This window comes from Brachionichthys hirsutus, chromosome 17 (genome assembly GCF_040956055.1).
Source record: "Brachionichthys hirsutus isolate HB-005 chromosome 17, CSIRO-AGI_Bhir_v1, whole genome shotgun sequence".
In the NCBI taxonomy this organism is placed as follows: domain Eukaryota; kingdom Metazoa; phylum Chordata; class Actinopteri; order Lophiiformes; family Brachionichthyidae; genus Brachionichthys; species Brachionichthys hirsutus.
The window spans coordinates 3,472,026-3,491,027 of record NC_090913.1 but is presented as its reverse complement, the minus strand read 5'-3'; the positions used below and the strand labels follow the sequence as shown (position 1 = coordinate 3,491,027).

Here is a 19,002-nt window from a genome sequence, read left to right as displayed (position 1 = left end):
TGCTGGGCTAGACGCTGTTCCCATGACTGCTGCACTGGTGTGTGAGCCATCCTGTGAAAGGACCCTAATAAGAGGGTGATTGTATGAATGGGTGAATGCTAGCCTGTCTTGTAGCCCGTGTGGTGAGACTAACGACAGTCCAGTTTCCATTTTGCAAACGTCTGCTTATTATTTATGATTGGTCACAAACTGAGCAGCTGTGGCTCAGCAGGCGTCCAGTGATCAGTAAATCAGTGGTTCGAATCCCAGCTCCGACTGTCTGAAGTGTCCTTGGGCAAGACACTGAACCCTGGCAGCACCTTGCATGGTAGCACGAGTGTGAATGAGTGTGTGAATGGGTGAATGTGAGGCCAAATGTAAAGCGCTTTGAGCACCGCAGAGGTGGAAAAAGCGCTATATAAGTGGGGTCCATTTATAATTTACCCTCAGTTGCTCGCCCAAGGCCTGCTCGTTAGGTAGCAGGCAGTGCAGCTCATGTAGTTTTCGGAATTTAACCTTAATCCTGTGGTTGCTCCAGCGTTCTTCAATCTGTTTAATGAGACAAAAGACTATACATTACAATTATGCTCGTAATGCTTGCATACTGATGAGCGACGCATGCCAACAGATCCAGGGTACGATCCACCAGGCATTTAAAAAGAAAGAAAAGGAAACGCATGGTGCAACTTCAGTTGAATGATAATTAAGTTAATGAGATGCAAAGATCAATTTCTTTGTCTGAAGATGTCAAAAGCAATATAATGTGTAAAAGTACAATGACCAGCAAAAACTGACTTTACGTGTATGTGTACATGTGTACACATTATCCGGGTGGTCGTCACTTAAGGTACTTGTTTAACGACGACTCGGAGATACGACCGACTTTCCGGTATGTGTTTAGTGACAATGAATCGCTGTTATGAAGAGCGGAACGCACTGGCTGTGGAGTTGTGGGTGAGAACGTACGTATGGACAGCATAAATGGAATATACACGTATGCAAGCGTACATTTTTTGACCACACAAAATGTCGGGGCTTTCAACGACAAAATCAGTTGGCGGCGGGCGCTTTGGACTTTGGAACGTAACTCCGTCTCAGAATCATCTTCTCAGAGCCAGCTCCTTGCTCTTTTACATGTATTTTTTACAGTGGAATGGTGACTCGCTTTTTCTGTGGCTATTGTTGCTCCCTCATGCTTTGCATCAGTGTCCACTCTAAAAGAGTCCATACCATAGTGATGCCCTCAGATTTGAGCAAAACGTTCCTTATTTATTTTTACAATCTAATAATTATTCCACTTTAGTCAGAGGGCGATGAAGAAGAGTTAAGGAGATGTGTTACGTAAGCAGTTATCGTGTCGACTGAGAAAGAGGTCTAGAAAAATAACGGAGGCTAAAAATACACAACATGGATTATTAACTATAAATTATGATTGAATTGAGAGGAAGAGGGTTTATGCAACAGTCGCTGATGGCCCCAAATTCTCTTTCATTTGGAAGTTAGTTTTGAATGAAAGTTGTTTACCAAATACTTCATTTATTAATCATCCTACCCTCAATTAACCCAGTTTCTGTATTTTTAGTTTCCTTCCTCCTCGTTTATTTGTTTGGCTTTTCCAGTATGTTTATTTGCTGTTACTCTCGTGCTGCCCTGTTTTGAGAGAGCGAGAGAGAGAGAGAGACGTATTCCTGCAAGGAGAATTTGAGTTACAACCAGAGGTTGCAAAGTTTACGACTTTAGAGTTTGGAGGAATGTTGTATAAGTAGGGATTTGGTTATTGTTACTGAATTTGGAAAATGCTTCATCAAAGGCCTACTTTGAACTGCAGAAAGTACTTTTCCCTCGACCAGATGTGTAAACATCAGATAAACGGCCCTGCCATGTTTTATGTTCGGCAAAATAAAAAGAACGAAAGGTCATGCTCTAACATCCACCTCTGTCTCCTGCAGACCCAGTGCTGCTGGGCAGAGCGTTATGGCTCAGACGCTGCAGATGGCAATCCCCAACTTTGGCAACAACATCCTGGAGTGTCTAAATGAGCAGCGGCTGCAGGGCCTCTACTGCGATGTCTCCGTGGTCGTCAAGGGCCACGCATTCAAGGTCCACACCCTTTCTAACTGTTACCTATACCACAAATAACGCCTAATGGTTAAAGGTTGTCTCTATTTATATTATGTTTACATTTTTACTTTAGTCTTTAAGCTACAAATATCAGTTCCTAGCAGCAGACTTGATAATAGTAGAAACATGGGAAAAGTGAGTTTTTCCATAATATGGGCGCTTTAAGGTGACACTGAAGGACTAGAGGACTCATCGTGTCCTGATGGACTTTTGTGTTCATTGTTTGTGGGGGTCAGGGACACGTCATCTTCAGAGGACTTGTTGTAATTTTTCATTGACCCCTCTAGTGCTGGTTACAAGGCCTGCAGCGAAGCGGAGTGAGGACGATGTCCAGGTGACGAACTGCAGACCGCAGTTTAAAAGGATTTCTTTTATTTGAGACGACAGGCCGAGAGTAGACAAGGAAGAGGGATGAGTCAAACGAATAGATGGGAAACGCGCGCTAACCACTGCACACTGTTCTGATTTGCTGCCTCTGGCTTGCCGCTGCTTTGGCCACGTGGTAAACGAATACATCTTTGGATTTCCAGCTGTTGACTAAAAATGTAAATGGCTACAATTAGAAAATAGAATAACAAGCATAATGAGAAATGATTCCTTTAAGGTTAATTTAGAAATACCCCCCCCCCCCCGTATGACTTACCTTTCCCTGCTGGTTGCCCCGCAGGCTCATCGTGCAGTACTGGCAGCGAGCAGCTCCTACTTCCGGGATCTGTTCAACGCCGGGGGCAAGAGCTCCGTGGTGGAACTGCCTCCAGCCGTTCAGCCGCAGAGCTTCCAGCAGATCCTGGCCTTCTGCTACACGGGACGCCTCAGCATGAACGTTGGAGACCAGTTCCTGCTCATGTACACCGCCGGCTTCCTCCAGATCCAACAGATCATGGAGAAAGGCACAGAGTTCTTCCTCAAGGTAACTCACAAGGACATTTTTTTTTTTTAAAGCAATTTAAGTCAGCAGTGACTCGATTTGTTACCTGAAATGGGAGAACATGAACTACTGTTTGTCACGTCTTGCCTCCTCCCCTTTCTGTGAACTCTCACTCACAACTCCGCAGACGGCGCGTTCCGCACGTCGTACCAGAGATTCCTTGTCGCTAAACGCATACTTTTATATTTCAGTAACTCCGAATCGTTGTTAAACAAGTCGAGCGCTAAGTGAGGACCAGCTGTATTTAAATCGCACTCCGAGGCAGCGATCTTTTGTTTTCCGGGTGTTAAACGGTGGTGCTGGCAGCTGCTGGACTTTGACCGCTCTTTCCATCGCCTCGTCTCTAGGTCTCGTCTCCAAGCTGCGATTCCCAGGGTCTCCACAACGAGGAGACCCCAACCTCAGAGCCTCAGAGTCCCGTCACCCAGACGATGGGCGGCGGCGGCGTCTTTGCCACAGCTGCGGGAAGATCCACCCCTTGCCTGACGCCTCTTCCCCTGGTGTCGAAGGTGAAGGCAGAACAGACGAATGCCACGCCGCAAGCCGCCCCACAGGTTCAGCAGGTAGGCTGTCTGAGTGTGGAAGAGGCAGGTTACAAAAACGAAGCTTTTCTCACATAGAATATTCCTACGGTGAAAAAAGCAAAAATAAATAATGACACAGATTCAGTTAAGTGTCATTTATCTTTAAAAAAAAAAATGCTGGTCTGGCTCATGAGGGAAACCACGATTAGTTAAACGTATCAAGTGGTGTCTACTGACGGTTGTTTCTGTTTCTCCCTGGTCTCCCGCAGCAGGAGGGCACCGCCTACTCCGTGGTCTGCACCCCTGTAGCCAAACGACTGTGGGAGGGGAGCAACCGTGAGGGGGGAGGGGGGTCAGGAGGGGGCGGGACCGGCGGCATGAGGAAGGCCGCACGTTACTCTTCCTACTCCTCTTCGTCCTCCTCCTCCAACAACACTACCCAGGATCCTCTCGGGCGTGGGCATGCCGCTGTGGCGAGCAGCGGCAACGCCCCTTCAGCGGGGGCATCCGGACCCAACAGCAATCATAACAACAATAACAACAATGGTGGGACTCCCGAAGGCACCAGCCCGGGCGCACTGAGCATGTACACCAGTGATTCTCCGATTAGTTACCACGATGACGAAGAAGAGGACGACATGGCAGAGGACAGCACCGAGGAGCATTACAGGCAGATCTGTAACATGTACACCATGTACAGCATGCTGAACACTGGAGCGGCAGGTGAGCTCTGACAGCAGACAAACCAAACCATCAAAGTCTGGCCTCTCTGACCTTGTCTCCAAAACGTCTAACCTTCACTGTCCCTCTTATTGTCTCATTTCTAATCCTGTCCAACCTGATCACTCCCAAGGAGAACCTCAGCGTCTTCATCTCCACCACTTCTAGCTCCGCCTCCTGTCTTCTCCTCGCTGTCTCTAAGCCGTCCATCATGGCTGTCCTCACCACTGTCTTGTAGACCTGTCCCTTCGTCCTATCACAGAGCACACCTGATACTTTCCTCCACCCGTTCCAGCCTGCCTGCACACGATTTTTCACCTCCTTTCCACATTCTCTCCATCACTCTGCACTGCTGACCCGAGCTACCTGAAGTCCTCGACCTTCTTTACGTCTATTCCTTCTAACTTCACTGTTCCATCTGGGACCTTCTCATTTACACACATAAACTCTGTTTTACTCCAGCTCACCTGCATTCCTCTTTTCTAGAGCAGACCTCCACTTCTCTAGATTCTCCTCTACCTGCAGATCACAATGCAAACATCATACTCCAAGGAGTTTCCTGTCTCACTTTATCTGTTAGTCTATCCATCACTATAGCAAACAAAAAGGGGTTCAGACACGCAGACAAAGACGGAATCCAACTTGACCCACAAGAGCAAGCACTTTGGCAACGGAGGCAGTGTTGAGGGTCACAGGTCCAGGACAGAAGGACCTGCAGGCAGGGACAGAAAGAGGGACAAACAGAGGAAGAGAGAGCACAAGACTGCGGGGAAGAGAGAGGGATTACTACGAATTATTAATTTTTGGAACCACGAGCAGGCCAGCATCTGTGTACGTAGAAGATTTATCATACACACGTACAAACTGAAATCTATCAGATAAATATGATCTCAACCAGTCCAGTGCAGATCCTCTCACGCCGACTGCCCGTCACGACGGTTGTTAAAAGTTAAACTCACATCCAGCACCAGAATCGGGTTCATTTCCATTAAAAATTAGGACATTATGTGTCCTTTCTGTATAAATTAACTGAACATGAACATTTTATTCCTTGACTTGTTCAAGTTTGGCTGAAGACACCAAAATAAATAATTCAGGAGAAATGTACATGACATAGTTTTAACAATTTGATCAGGGATTAAGTTGGGAGAATTCCTTCCAGTGAACGTAGCCATTTGGCACCTCAGCATGTTTTCCCTCTTTAGTCTGAAGGTTACGGCGCTCAGGGTCTGGATGTATGTATGTAATGTAGAAATGTTCGCACTCCCATTAGTAAGATACTGTTTTCGTTCTGTCCTCAGTGGTCGGGGAGCGCGTGGAGGCTCTTTCAGACTTGGGCCCGGACTCCGGCGGCGGCCGTGGGGCCAGAGGGGGCCGATGTCGGCCCGAGCTAGCGTCGCTGCCTGCCGAGCTCATCAGCCAGATTGGGAACCGCTGCCACACGAAGCTGTACGAGGAGGGCGACCCGGCTGAGAAGTTGGAGCTGGTGAGCGGCACCTCGGTGTTTATCTCACGCGCCCAGCTCATGAACTGCCATGTCAGCGCAGGCACCCGCCACAAAGTGCTGCTCAGACGCCTGCTTGCAGCGTTCTTTGACAGGTCAGTGTTCGGCACATTTCACTGGCTAACATCTGGTTTGTCAATGTGTGTGTGTGTGCGTGTGTGTGTGTGTGGGCGGGGGGGTAGTATGTTTTGTCAAAATCTATTTAAAGATTTTTCTCAATACTGTTAAGGAAAGTTCTAAAAGAGTCCTGCGTCTGCCCTTCTCTCCAGAGCTGTAGCAACATTTATTTATTTTAGACACGGCCTTGGGTCGTGCCCCATCCTTCTGGGATTGTAGTTTTGTAGTTTTGTAGTGAATACATTGTGGTTTTTGTAGTCCTTGTGACAAAAAACAAAAACAAAACAATAAGCAAATGGAGCTGGGTGAAAACAGAACCTCCTCGGTGGGAGTGAAAGTGATCAAATGGTTCTTCCAACTGAAGTCTGCGTGGGAAACTCGGTTTAAAAAATATGTCATGCTTTATCTTGTATCCGAATGTTGATGTGATGTTTGTGAGTTTTAGTGAGGATTTATTTTGTCCTTGCTCAGGAGCACTCTGGCCAACAGCTGTGGAACCGGCATCCGTTCATCAACCAATGACCCCAGTCGAAAACCCCTGGACAACAGGGTACTGCACGCCGTCAAATGTGAGTAACACATAGATTTGGCCGGTGGCTTCACATATTGTGCCGCAGGGCCCAAATCAACAAGGGAGGGGGGGCCACAAAAGCCACTGGGAATCAGAATCAGAATCATTTTATTGCCATTGTGCAGTAAATTTCTTATGACTTTTGCCCGTGGTTTGGTCATTGGTGTGTGTGTGTGTGTGTGTGCGTCATCTCTTTTGCCTGCTGAACTATGACAGCTTTGAAATGCATCTTAAGACCGACCGCTCATTATAAATTGTACTTGTTTCCTTTTCTGTGGTGTTTCTCCTTCCTGTCTTTCCTTTGCATTCCCAGTTTATTGCCAGAACTTTGCGCCGAGCTTCAAGGAGAGCGAGATGAACGCTATTGCGGCCGACATGTGCACTAATGCCCGCCGTGTCGTACGCAAGAGCTGGATCCCCAAGCTCAAATTGCTGATGGCTGACAGCGATGCCTACTCCGCCTTCCTTGCTGACGGCGTGAAGATGGAGGCCGACGTGCTGGGCACGGAGCAAGGCTTTGACACCAACTCCCTGGAAGCCGTGGCGGCGGCGGCGGCCGCCGCCACCAACGCTAGCGAAGCTGGAGGTGGAGCCATGGCGGCAGACACCCTCCAGGGGACGGGAGCAGACGGCAGCACTTTGTTTTGAGGGAGTGAACGGACAGACGAATGGACAGACGGAATGACGGAGGAGGGGATGTGATGATGATGAGTATGTTGCCCCCCCCCCCGTGGTCGTGATGGTCGCTTGTCTCCTCGCCAACATGTCGTGGGATCTCTTTCTTCCTCTACACCTCTTTGAGTTTGCTCTGCTTTCCTACTTTTGTCTGTCTCGTCTGGTTGTCGGTCCTCTCCTCTGGTGGAGAGAGCTTTCAGTGTGGAGAGAAAGGTAGCAGAGGACCCCCCCCCCCAATCTCATCAGTCCTCTGCCACCGTTCAATCCTGATGATTAAATATTTGTCTTTTTTTTTGTTTTTTAAAGCATGAACTGTCATCGAGGCCATTTTCTTACCATGATCAATCACAGACATTCCCTGGGGGGGTTTGGTTAGGGGGGGGGGGGGGTCCTGGTGACGCTTCCTTCTTGTACTCCGGTTAACACTGTTGTTTTGATAATGAATGTATGCGTTGAGAATCATCCGGACCAGCGGAGGTAGAGTGAGTTGTTGTTTTTATATTGAACATCGCAGCTTCTCTGGGTGTGGGATCAGTGAGGGAGGGGGTTGAAAGGAACATCCATACGTGTACTGACGGGTTACGGTCTCCCCAGTCCCACCAGACCTGTTCTCGGATCCTCGTAGAAATGCTGGTTGATGGGAGAAGGTGGTTTCCTTGGCTAAAAAACCTTTCTCCCCCCAGCGGATCCACTTTTTAGCCCTAAAATGTAAAAACTAACCATTTAATTGTTTTTGTGTGCTTTTATATTCTTAATTATTACTTTTAAGTGTCTTTTTTTCTTTTTTAAACACGTCTCCTGATTGAGATATAAACTGTTACCAATGATTGTCAAAGAGTTTGCGCGTGAGAAACGCGTTATTACGCGTGTTATTACGGTATGAGTACAATCGAACTGTGTGCAAGTATCTGAAAGGGAAGAGAGTGGGTTTCAACAAAACAAGAAGACACAAGCTGAAAGGCAATTTATTCGCGTTTTGAATCTGAAGGAAAGTCTAGAAAGCTAATTTCTCCTCGTGGACTTGGGAGCGACTTGTGCGCGAATAGACGCCGGTGTTCTTTTGTTTTTAACAAAAAATCTTCACAAAGACTATTTGCAGATATTCCAGCAAGTTAGCAGTTTCTCAGGCTTGGCGACCTGGATGTGTGCTCGGCTGGCGTGAAGAAAGGCGCTGCATGTGTGTGCGTGTGAGTGTGTGTGTGTGTGTGTGTGTGTGTTTTACGGCCACTCCATTTGTGTGCCTCCCACAGCAGAAATGAGAGCAGGAGGCCAGACGGCCGCATCAGCTGCAGTACACCAAGGCATGATGGGAGTTAAAGGGGAATCATAGTGATGTGGAGCTGTTAAGAACGCGCATTGACATTACATTTATGATGTGTTAAGCGAAAGGCGAACTTTGACCGCACTGGGTAGAAGTTTGTTAGTTTGACAGGTTAAAATCCTGGAGTGACTGAAAGGACATGTTGCTATAGAAACGACCCTGAAAGTTGATATTTATATAATGACAGCAGGGCATAACACGCGACTGAAGTTCGATGGCTATAAATCTAAATGCTTTTTTTGTGATGTCAGCAAACCACGCGCAGCATTAGTTTAAGAACACAGCAGGACAATTATTGATCAATTCTATCATCTAGCTGCGAATAGAGCCAGGAAATATGTTAAAATCTTTTATAATCCTTTAGCTAAAACGGTAAATATTAGCATTCAAGTCGGGTTCTTCCTAGCTAACCGCATGGTCTGGTTAAATGCAGTGTTTTATTTCCAAGCTAAATTCAACATATCTTTCTAAAACGAGAGAAGAGGTGCCAACTTTGTCAGAAATGTTCTTTTCCTATATGCCAGCTGACATCTTGTGAGGGGCGGGGTACACCCCGGACATGTCACCAGGCACACACACCTTGTGGAAGACGTTGATCAGCCTTTCTTACTGTAAGGTCGATGTAACAGACCGAACTGGAATGACGTTTGGGTTTACATTTGGCCTGTTTAGGTTCCTTTTACTATCGGAGCAGCCTTGAGTGTGGCATCAGAAAGGAGGCGGTGAACTGCTCTGTGTCGCAGCTTTGTTTCACTGCTCAGACACACACACAGAGAAATTCTCAAGGTTAGCGGGTTTGTTGTTCAAGCGTCTCTGAAGCAAACAGCAGAAATGGCGCTTTGTGTTGAAACGCCCTAGACAAGAACCAAAAACCGCTTTTGAGGCTCCGTCTTGAGCTGAATCTGTTTCGTAGACCAGTGTTATAAAAAAAAAGTGTGCTTTAAAGGAGATTTATTTACATAACTGCTTTTAAAAAAAACTATATTTACACGTATATTTTTGTTGTTGTTTTGCCCTATTTTGTTTGTTAGTAAAGGCTAATAATCCAAGCCTTTGTCCGGATACAAGCGTCTAAAGGTCCCACAGAAGGAGGTTGCAGGAGGCGTCCTCTTTTTCTTTTCCCCACCGTCGATTCTGGAGCACATGATACGATCTGTGGAGACTTCACCAAGTTCATTAACTGAGAACAGAGGCAAGAACAAGCGAGAGACAAGCGAGAGACAAGCGAGAGAGAAGCGAGTGGGGTTAACAAGGAGGCGGGGACATGGGGAGCCATTTGCACATTTTGTTATATCGTCTCTGAAAAAAAGATTTTTTTTTATTCCAAAGCTTTGTTTAATAGGAACGCCTTAAATGAGAAAAACAAATTACAAGATAGAGAAGAGGACGGTCTCAGCTTCCCTGTAGGGGGGGGGCATGCGAGTATCAAGTGTGTTTCTGTGTGTTTCTGCGCATATTAATGTATGTGTGCAGGCTCTTTTTCTCTCCCCAACTGCTTCTCTCCATCTCCATTTATGGCATTTTAATGTCTGCCTTCTCACTCGAAACAGCCTTTGACTGTGTGCGTGTGTGTGTGTGTGTGTGTGTGTGTGTGATGCGCATGCTTATGCCAGGCTGAATCTGCATCTCCATATATGTGCTGCATACGTGTGCGTCTGGCTTCGTATGACGACTGCGCATGTCTGCCGCTGTGTGTGGGCGGTTTGGGCGCTCAGATCTGCAAGGTCTGTTCGTGTGTGTGTGTGTGTGTGTGTGTGGGGGCGGTACGTTCACAGACGTTGAGATGAGTCGATGTTTGTTTTTGTTTCTCTGCCACCGCTGCCTAACACACACACACGCGCACATTGTGCCGAGTCATATCTGTCTCCAGAACTCCGGCTGTACGTTTTTGTGCCGTAGCTGCATATGCATTTCAGCTGTATTTCCCATCATGCCTTGCAGCCCTTCTATTCCTCAAACTTTTCATGCAAATCATTTTGGCGTAGAACAAACTATTCAACCCATCAACACCTCTATTGCCTCTCCCTTTCACTTTATTCACACTTCAATTCTCTGCATAGATATTCTGTCACCGCGTGGTTGGACCAGACGCCTTCCTGCATGGGACAGCAGAACATCTGCAGCCAGAACACTCGCACCATTTGTTCATCCTCCTCAGTTATTCCTCATCAAGTCTCCTCTTCCTCCTCCTTTGCCTGTCTCTTTCTCTTTTATATAGTCTTTGTTTTGTTCTCTTTTTGCTCATATCTTCATTAACTATACAGTTCTGTGTCTTTGACAAGCACACAGGAAAGCGCTGAACAGTGTGTGTTTATGTGTGTGTGTGTGTGTGTGTATACCCACCCCTCCTCTCATGGGACACTGTTACACAAATTGTGTAACTGCACCTTGAGTAATCAGGCGATTGAGGGAGGTCTGTCTGTCTGTCTGTCCGTCCCTGCCCTCCTCTGACGGCCAATTCTGTCAAACCAGGGGACCAAATGGGGTCAAAAAATAATAATTGCAGTCCTTCCAGACTTGAGCAGTGAGGGGAGGAGGAGGAGGAGGAGGAGGAGGAGGTGCTGGTCTTCCTGTGAAAGAGATGTGTTTAAGAATCTCACAGGACAGATGAGGCATTGCGGCAGTCTGCCGTCACAATAGCGAACAGACAAAGAGACGAGTGAGGGGGGGCTAATGACAGGGAGAAGGGGGGGGGGGGGCGGTTGTCTCTCTCTCTCTGGCCCTGTTCCAGCAAGATAAATACCTTCGTGCTTATTTATTTATGTTGTGTGCCATTTTTTTTTTTTTTTTTTTTTGCAGAGGGATGGGCTGAATAAAAAATAATAATAAGCAAAATGATCCCAGCCAATGATCCGCTGAACGATAACGGTGACGGAGTAAAGCCTGCTCAGAGAAAATGAGCAGAACAATTATGAATTTGCACTCTATCTGTAAAACGGTGGAGAAACAGATTTGGTTGACCGGTTTTATCCCCCCCCCCCCCCCTGTCCTCACGCACTGCGATCTAGCAATGTGAAGACATTTTGTGCTGCGACTAAAGGTGCGATTTTCAGTGTCACACTTTCATCTTGTCGGGCCGTTTGTTGTCAGTTTGTGTTCTGTGGAACAATCCTCATCTGTTTAGGAGCAATAGTGGTCAGGAAAAATGATGGATTTTTCAAATCTGGCTGCTTCCTTCTCAGGCTGGCTAATTTCATTAACAACCGTAACTGAATTTTATCGGCTTGTCAAAAGTAAATGAAAGTTTTCACGAGTGAAAATCGCTCGCTGCCACTTCCATTGCGTGAAGTGTTGAACTAGATCAACCACAGAGATGGTTCATGATTGTCTTTAGCATGTTGTGTCATTGTTTAGGAAACACTGCTGGATGCATCGGTAAAATGAGACGTCAAAGCTGCACATCCGGCACACCAGGCTGTCTATGCCGCTCTTGTGTTGTTCGCAGCATTAAGAAAGCTCAGTGAAGGGTTTGCTGCAGTGGAATTTGGCATTCTCTGTAAAAAGGACTAAAGATTTCTGGACTGTTGGTGAAGCATGAGAAACGGCTTCATTGTCTTTTTGCTTAATTATTAAGAAAGCATGACAAAAGCCGCAAATGATAATCAATAGTTGACGAAGAATATTTGGAATTTCATTAGGTAACTTATGCAGACGGTTTGGAAAACACATGGCAGACAGTGTGAAGAGCGAAGCAAGAGGTATTTCCTGGATCTGTGTTGGTTTGGTTTCCTCTGTGATCGGGAGAACATGTTCTAAAGTCAGCAGCGGAGTAAGACTATGAGGTAAAAGGAGAGGACGACCACATCAGAGAACTTATCTTTATGTTCTACCCTAAAGCTCGGTCAAAGCAGTAACATTAACCCTCTCTCCACGACCGTAGCGGTACGGTACGGTAACAATGCACCGCCGTTACGGGGGAACCGGCGCAGGTGGTGCTGGTGCTACGGCCGTAATGACGGCCCGGGAGTTGCAGGGAAGCTAAGTTTGAGGTTGAGTGGAGCTAGAGCAGAAGAGTTCTGCCTCCAGAGCAACGCGAGACCGATCGAAGACCATCTTTTTACGCATTTCAACGTTTTTCTTGTTGTTGTTGTATGTAAACATTCACGTTTATTTTTTTCTGTTGCATTTTGCCGTGTGTTTACGTTGGCAACATTTTAGCTAATGTACTGTAGGTATTATTATTTTTTAAGAGCATTGCTACTAAAAATGTAACATTAACACCAGATTGTAGAGTTTCCAAGATGTGCAAGGAATACGAAAAGAGAAAGTGGACACATGATTAGCTGTAAAATAGTTTAGAGAAAGAGAACCACGTATTTTTGGGATTGTTACACCGCTGAGGTTCTGCGGCCGGGTGGGAAGACGGTCGGGCCTCGAATGCTGGACGAGATGTTTTTCTTGTTGTCGGATTGAGTCGAGCGTAGAGACGGACGTACTCGTGGATGGATGAATGGACAGTCGAGACAAAACACTGTCGGGCTTACATCATTTTAAGGCTACGAGTCTGAATGTCTGTTTAAATAGTTTTTTTTACATTTTTCTCTCCGTCTTGTGTCGATTTTGAATAGTTTTTCAGCCAAACTTACATAAACTTCAAACACCCAAAGTGAGTTTACTTGACTTGGTTGTTGATCCGCTTTTCTGCGAAGAATAAGCTACTGCTGCTTGAATGTTTCGTCCCCCCTTAAGACTGCCCCTGGTGGCTAAATGCAGTTGATGTGGCTTCGAGAAGGGGGGGGGGGGGGGCTCAGTGGCCACAGAACCTGCCAGCTCCACCAGAGGGCAGCATCCCCAGAGGCAGTGATCCCACGCAAGCTACGATTGTAATTAAGAGTCTCGATCACTGTAATCATGAAGGCACCTTAGCAGCAGAGCCCTGCAGGAATCTGCTCAGTTCACAAATCACAAGACGCAAGCCTGATAGGAATGTCTCCCCCATGTGGATCAAGATGCCAAACTAAGTTGTGCGTAGGTTTGAAAGTTACTGTAAACATTTCCAAGAGAAAAGAGCCCTGCAGCTTTTTTTTTGAGCTTTGACTCGTCCATCCATGAATTTGTTCTGTTTTTGTTTTACTCCCGATCTTCATCTCAGCTGCCAAACCACAAAGAGGGCAGAAGGTGGCAAGGAGAGAGTGGATCATCTTAACTACAGCACCTTCGGGCGAGCGCCGAACCGTCCCGGGGGAGCCAGAGCCCTCTGCACCTTTCTGAACGCACTCTGTCACTTCCTCTTTGAGGTTTGGACGCTTTGTGTCTGACGTGGACTTTAGCGAAGGGGGAGGGAGGAGACGGAATGGGATGGTTCTTTATCTAAGTTCTTTTTTAAAAATCATTTTGTACTATTATTCCATTTTTTGTATGTTTGTTTTCTCTCTGACATTTTGTTTACTGTAAAAAATGATGACATGCCCTTCGGCAGCCTTACGACCCCAAGTTCAGAGTGGGAATTAACGCTCCTCAGAATTGGGGTGGGGGCCCAGTTCAACGTTCAGTTGGCTGAGGGGTGAAATGGGATTGAATGTGGGTTCCTACACAGAAATCAAATTGAATTCTGGAGCATTTTGAGGTCTATAGCCGAGCGAAATCACAAAGTATGTCCGCTCGACAAACATTTCACGATTTGATCAAAGGGTGAAACTTTGAGAGCAATATAAGAAGTGTTGGTGAAAAAAGGGCTGCGGAAAGTTCCAATGTCTCAGTCAACGAAGTAAAAGGACATTTCATCTATCAGTTATGTCCAAAATGTTTGGTTTGACTTGTGGCACATGTGATGCATGAACTGTTTACAGGTCATATTTTCCATCCATTGACAAACTTTAAAATCCAGTAAAAAAATAATAATAATTAGACAATCAAATATTTGACAGTGGCGTTAGCGAGCTCTTCTTTGTTGTTATATCTTCTCTCACTTTTTTTTTTTACCTTATTTGGGGGACGTCCAATGCGTCCTGACCAACACTGAAGAATATTAGTTTGATCTGGATGCATGCAAGTCAAACATTCGTTTATGTTTCAGCTGTTTCTCGTGGAAAGGTGATGCATTCTGGTGAATTCATAAGTGAATGAGGAGTGGCCAAAGCGTGTGAATGCAGCGACACATTTCAAACATTCACCACAAATGGTAAACGTTTCCTGTGTGGCGACCCAGCTGAAATCTAGAGGAAAGTTGTGTGTAGAAATTCTGAAAAGCTGGGAGGTGAAAGAATCGGATCCGAGATACTTCTGAAATCAACATCCCAAGGTCCATCTTCATCACTCTTCCTCTCCCTCGCCGCTCATTTGCCCTACTCCTTGTCGTCTCGGATGCTGTGCCGGCGTTAAACCCCCACCCGATCGTTTCCCCCCCAAGTCGTTGTGCTGCTGTGTGCAGTCTTCTGTCCAGAAACGTTTACTCCTCTTTCTCCAATCCCAACACACCAGAGACAAAACACACTCAGATATATATATCTATAAATATACTGTACATGTATAAATGAATACAAAACGGGCAAACCTCTGAGATACAGAAGCAATCACACACACGTCTGCGGACTCCAGATGTTGTAGGGCGTGTGTGTGTGTCTTCGTATCACCGATGCAGTTTTCAAGACGGACCAGTTTACCTCGGGAGCTCTCAGCCATAGCCGACCTTAATCTCCACAGATATCTCAGCGCTGCGAGCAGCTTCTGAGCCGCTGCCGCTACCGAGCAGGTACATCTTTGTTTTTCAGGAAGCAGCCTCTCAGAGCATATGAATGCATACGACGCAGGGTTTTTACACAAGCGGGGCAGAAGTTGAGCGTCCGTGTCGACACAGTCTTACCTCAGAATGTGTGCTTCTGTGTAATCACAGCATCCATGGAAAACGCTTTTGAGTTCTTCTCCTCCTCGTCTCTGGTGTTGCTGGGTGAAAAATATTCTGCAGAAGCTTTTTTTTTTTCTCTCTCCCCACTATAAATATATAAATATATAAACTGTACATTATGACATAGAAGCACTATCCAAGTCTGATTGATGTGCACTCGCAGCATGAGGCATTGTTTATTATTCACAATGAAGAAAAATGAAAAAGCTAAACTTTAGGAATCAGAGGAAAAAAAAAAAATCTAAACAATGCAGTAGAGTGTACGATGTCAACAAAAATACCCACCCACGATTTGCCACATACACGCTGCCCCCCCCCTACCTCCCCCCCAGTCCTGCCCTGTTACCCCACCCTATCCCATCGATCGGCCCAATAGCCCTCTGCACCGCCCAGTGTTTCCCCCCCATGTGTTCCAAGTGCCAATAACTGTGTGAATTCCTAACTGTGACCCAGTAATAAATTGCACATTAACTACTGTAAAGACAAAAAGAAACCAGACTGATTAAAAATGAGAAGAAGAAAAATCTGAATATCTTAATAAAATGTTTTTAACAAACAGAATTGACATTAAAACTGTGTCGAGTCTTTCTTTCTTCTTAGATTGTTATTGTGAGATGCAGCACGTCTTTACGGCCTCGACAAACTCGATTTCTGTCCAGCAGTTTTTGAGATGTGTTGTTATTTTCAAAAGACTTAATTTAATACACACACACAGAACTACTGTCTATATTTCATGTAACAGACAAAATACATTCCTGTAGCTTTGGCCAGTTTTTGTTAAGACAAAATAGTAGCTTTTTGAATCGTATTAAATGTGATTCAATTAAATATTTTGCCCTTTATGTATATATTTATCTTTTTTTTTTCTCATTTTCTCACCGCTTATTCCGCTATCGGGTCACGGGCCAAGCTGGAGCCAATCCCAGCAGTCAATGGGCGAGAGGCTGTATATATTTATGTATTTATTTATTTTTTGAAACGTCATCACAGGTGGCACAAACCCCCTCAGCACGGTACCCCTCTGCTTCCCTCTGTGTGTTACAGAAAACCAAAAACAAACCCAAATCGGTATGGGAATGGACAATAGTTTGCAACAGTCAACACTTTTCTGTCAAGTAATTATATCCAGGAGCAGCAGTGTTTATTCTAAAGCATAAATTAACATTGAAAGAACAATGGATCATGTGGTAGTACTAGTATATACAGTGGAAATAGTAGTTATTTTAACAGTATAGATTCTGATATTGTTGAAAAGGACGTGTTATAGAGCATAATGTTGGAGATGTGCACTCATGTTGAAATAAATCTACATTGTGAAGCAACCCTTACCTGCCCTGGATTACAAGGCTTTGCAGAACAGTGTGCTATTGTAGTCTTAACATGTAAGGTTATAATTACATGATTTTAATAATAATAATAATAGGTTGTAATCTAAAGTGGGTCGGTCTGAGGCATGAAGGTCCAGGGCTGGAAATGAGTCCCACTCCAGCCCCGACTGGAGGTGAGAACTGAAGCACACTCCCAGCAGACCTGGGTTCACATTCTTATCAAAAATAAACTTTTACACGCTAATAGAATGCAAGAAATGCAGTGAGGAACTAAAAAGACGTGACCTGGGTGGAAAAGTTTCACAGAAAACGCCTTTTCAGCCGTCCGGTAGGGGGCGGTAATGCGCCTCAAAGCTGGTTGCCAACCGGGAACGGGAAGCCAAACCACAGAGGAAGAAGCAGCAGCAGCCGCCGCTAGCTAGCTAGCTGACGTGTATTACGCTTATCGCTTCCTTGTTGTTATTCCTAGAATCCCCGCAGCTCTTATTTAAAGATGAACACCGTTCTGTCGAGAGCCAACTCGCTGTTCGCCTTCTCTCTGAGCGTCATGGCGGCTTTAACGTTCGGCTGCTTCGTGACGACAGCGTTCAAAGACCGGAGAGTTCCTGTGGATATACACGTCGATAAAGTCATGCTGTGAGCCTCGCTAGCCTCGCTAGCATTGCTAAAGATGTAGCACCAATGCTTTGGACATTCCCCTTCCTCTCTAACGCTCCTTTCTTCTCCTTCTCCCGGTTCAACAGGAAGAACGTCGATGACTTCACCGGGCCCAGGGAGCGCAGTGATCTGGGCTTCATCACCTTCGACCTCTCCGCTGATATCCTTTCAGAATGCATGATGTTTATCGATCCTGGAGTTCAGTTCCGGCTCCACAGGAACCGACCTGCAGAGGGAATCCCACGTTCTCGTTGTTCCTTAGCTTTTCCTACATTTGCAGCCAATCTTTGACTGGAATGTTAAACAGCTCTTTCTCTACCTGTCTGCCGAGTACGCCACAAAAAGCAACGTAAGCACGCACGCACACACGCACACACACACACACACACACGCACACACACCCCACGGAGCGTGTTTCTGTCCGTAATGTGAGGGAATCTACTTAAAGGTCCCATATTCTACCCTTTTTCCACAAGTTAATGCATTTCTCAGGTACTTAGATGAACTATCTGTGCCAGTCTTTGTTCAAAACATCAAACAGATGCTGCAGGACAATCTATGCACAAAAGAAAGCAAATTAATGATGTCATCAGTCATGGAAGCACGAAACCAAAACGTTCTTAGAATAATTAGATGGGGAATTAATTACTGTTGCATTGGGCGGTTTCCATGACGACATTTGGCCTAATGCTAAATGTTTGGGTGCAACAGATGTTTCTCAGGGTGCTGTTGATCACTGAAAGCGTTGTGTGTGTGTGTGTGTGTGTGTGTGTGTGTGTGTGTGTGTGTGTGTGTGTGTGTGTGTGTGTGTGTGTGTGTGTGTGTGTGTGTGTGTGTGTGTGCGTTTCAGTCTCTGAACCAGGTGGTGCTGTGGGATAAGATTGTCCTTCGAGGCGACAACACCAAACTGAACCTCAAAGATATGAAGTCCAAATACTTCTTCTTTGATGATGGGAATGGACTCAGGTTAGACGCACACACACACGCACACACACTTTGCCCTACATTATCTGATGGCACTCGGCTCATCTGCCCGTGATCCCAGTCCTTACATCCCAGTGAAGAACAGTGAAACCATTCCATTAGCTTAGCTTCTTGCTTCAGAAGACGTAGCTTAGCTGGTTTGTCTCGAGTTAGGAGTCCGTTATTATAGTCTTGGTAACAAGTTTTAAAAATGTCCCTGAAGCCGAGATTGCCTGAGGAGGGTTGGGCATCTGGTTCTGATGCCGGCCGGATGGCCCGGCTGGCCCGGGAACGCCCCGGGTCCCCCTCCTTGGCTATGTTATTATCACTTAGAATCTTAACTGGCCGCTTCTGTTATGTCGTGTGACTCGGTCATATCTCATCCACAGAGCCAACAAAAACATCACTCTGACATTATCATGGAACGTCGTTCCCAACGCTGGAATACTGCCCCTGGTGGCTGGAAGCGGACACGTCAGCCTCCCTTTCCCCGATTCATACGAGACTACGAGGAGCTACTAGAGAGACGGAAACACCAAGCTTGTTGTTGTACCAAATGACTCACACTGTACACGGTTTGAATACATAAAAGAAGTTTGGTTTGTAATAAACAAGCCGATCGGAGCGTCTGTGTCTCGGTAAGTTTCTCATTTAACCTCGTTCAGGGGAGGTTTGCAGCCAAATGTCAAAACACGCCGTGTTGGGTCACGTGAGCCAGGTATCAAAACAAAAGTCTAGAGTACATGCAGT

General features: G+C 45.9%; 2 protein-coding genes across 3 annotated transcripts; both read left to right on the top strand.

The window, feature by feature from the left end:
* Positions 1 to 1,944: 1,944 nt before the first annotated feature.
* On the top strand, positions 1,945 to 7,112 carry LOC137906957 (nucleus accumbens-associated protein 1-like). The gene is made up of 7 exons (XM_068751257.1): positions 1,945 to 2,079; positions 2,768 to 3,010; positions 3,376 to 3,591; positions 3,822 to 4,275; positions 5,574 to 5,871; positions 6,365 to 6,462; positions 6,778 to 7,112. The coding sequence occupies exons 1-7, from the start codon at positions 1,954 to 1,956 to the stop codon at positions 7,110 to 7,112; spliced, it is 1,770 nt and encodes a 589-aa protein (XP_068607358.1). The 5' UTR covers positions 1,945 to 1,953.
* A 9,898-nt stretch (positions 7,113 to 17,010) lies between these two features.
* Positions 17,011 to 18,877, top strand: spcs3 (signal peptidase complex subunit 3). 2 transcript variants are annotated; one of them, XM_068751196.1, is made up of 5 exons: positions 17,011 to 17,268; positions 17,376 to 17,449; positions 17,562 to 17,638; positions 18,140 to 18,255; positions 18,642 to 18,877. In XM_068751196.1, exons 1-5 carry the CDS (start codon positions 17,126 to 17,128, stop codon positions 18,772 to 18,774), a joined length of 543 nt encoding a protein of 180 aa, XP_068607297.1. In that variant the 5' UTR covers positions 17,011 to 17,125; the 3' UTR covers positions 18,775 to 18,877. The 2 variants fall into 2 exon arrangements, with proteins under 2 accessions (XP_068607297.1, XP_068607298.1); XM_068751197.1 differs by having other exon boundaries at positions 17,376 to 17,450; positions 17,596 to 17,638.
* Positions 18,878 to 19,002: the final 125 nt, after the last annotated feature.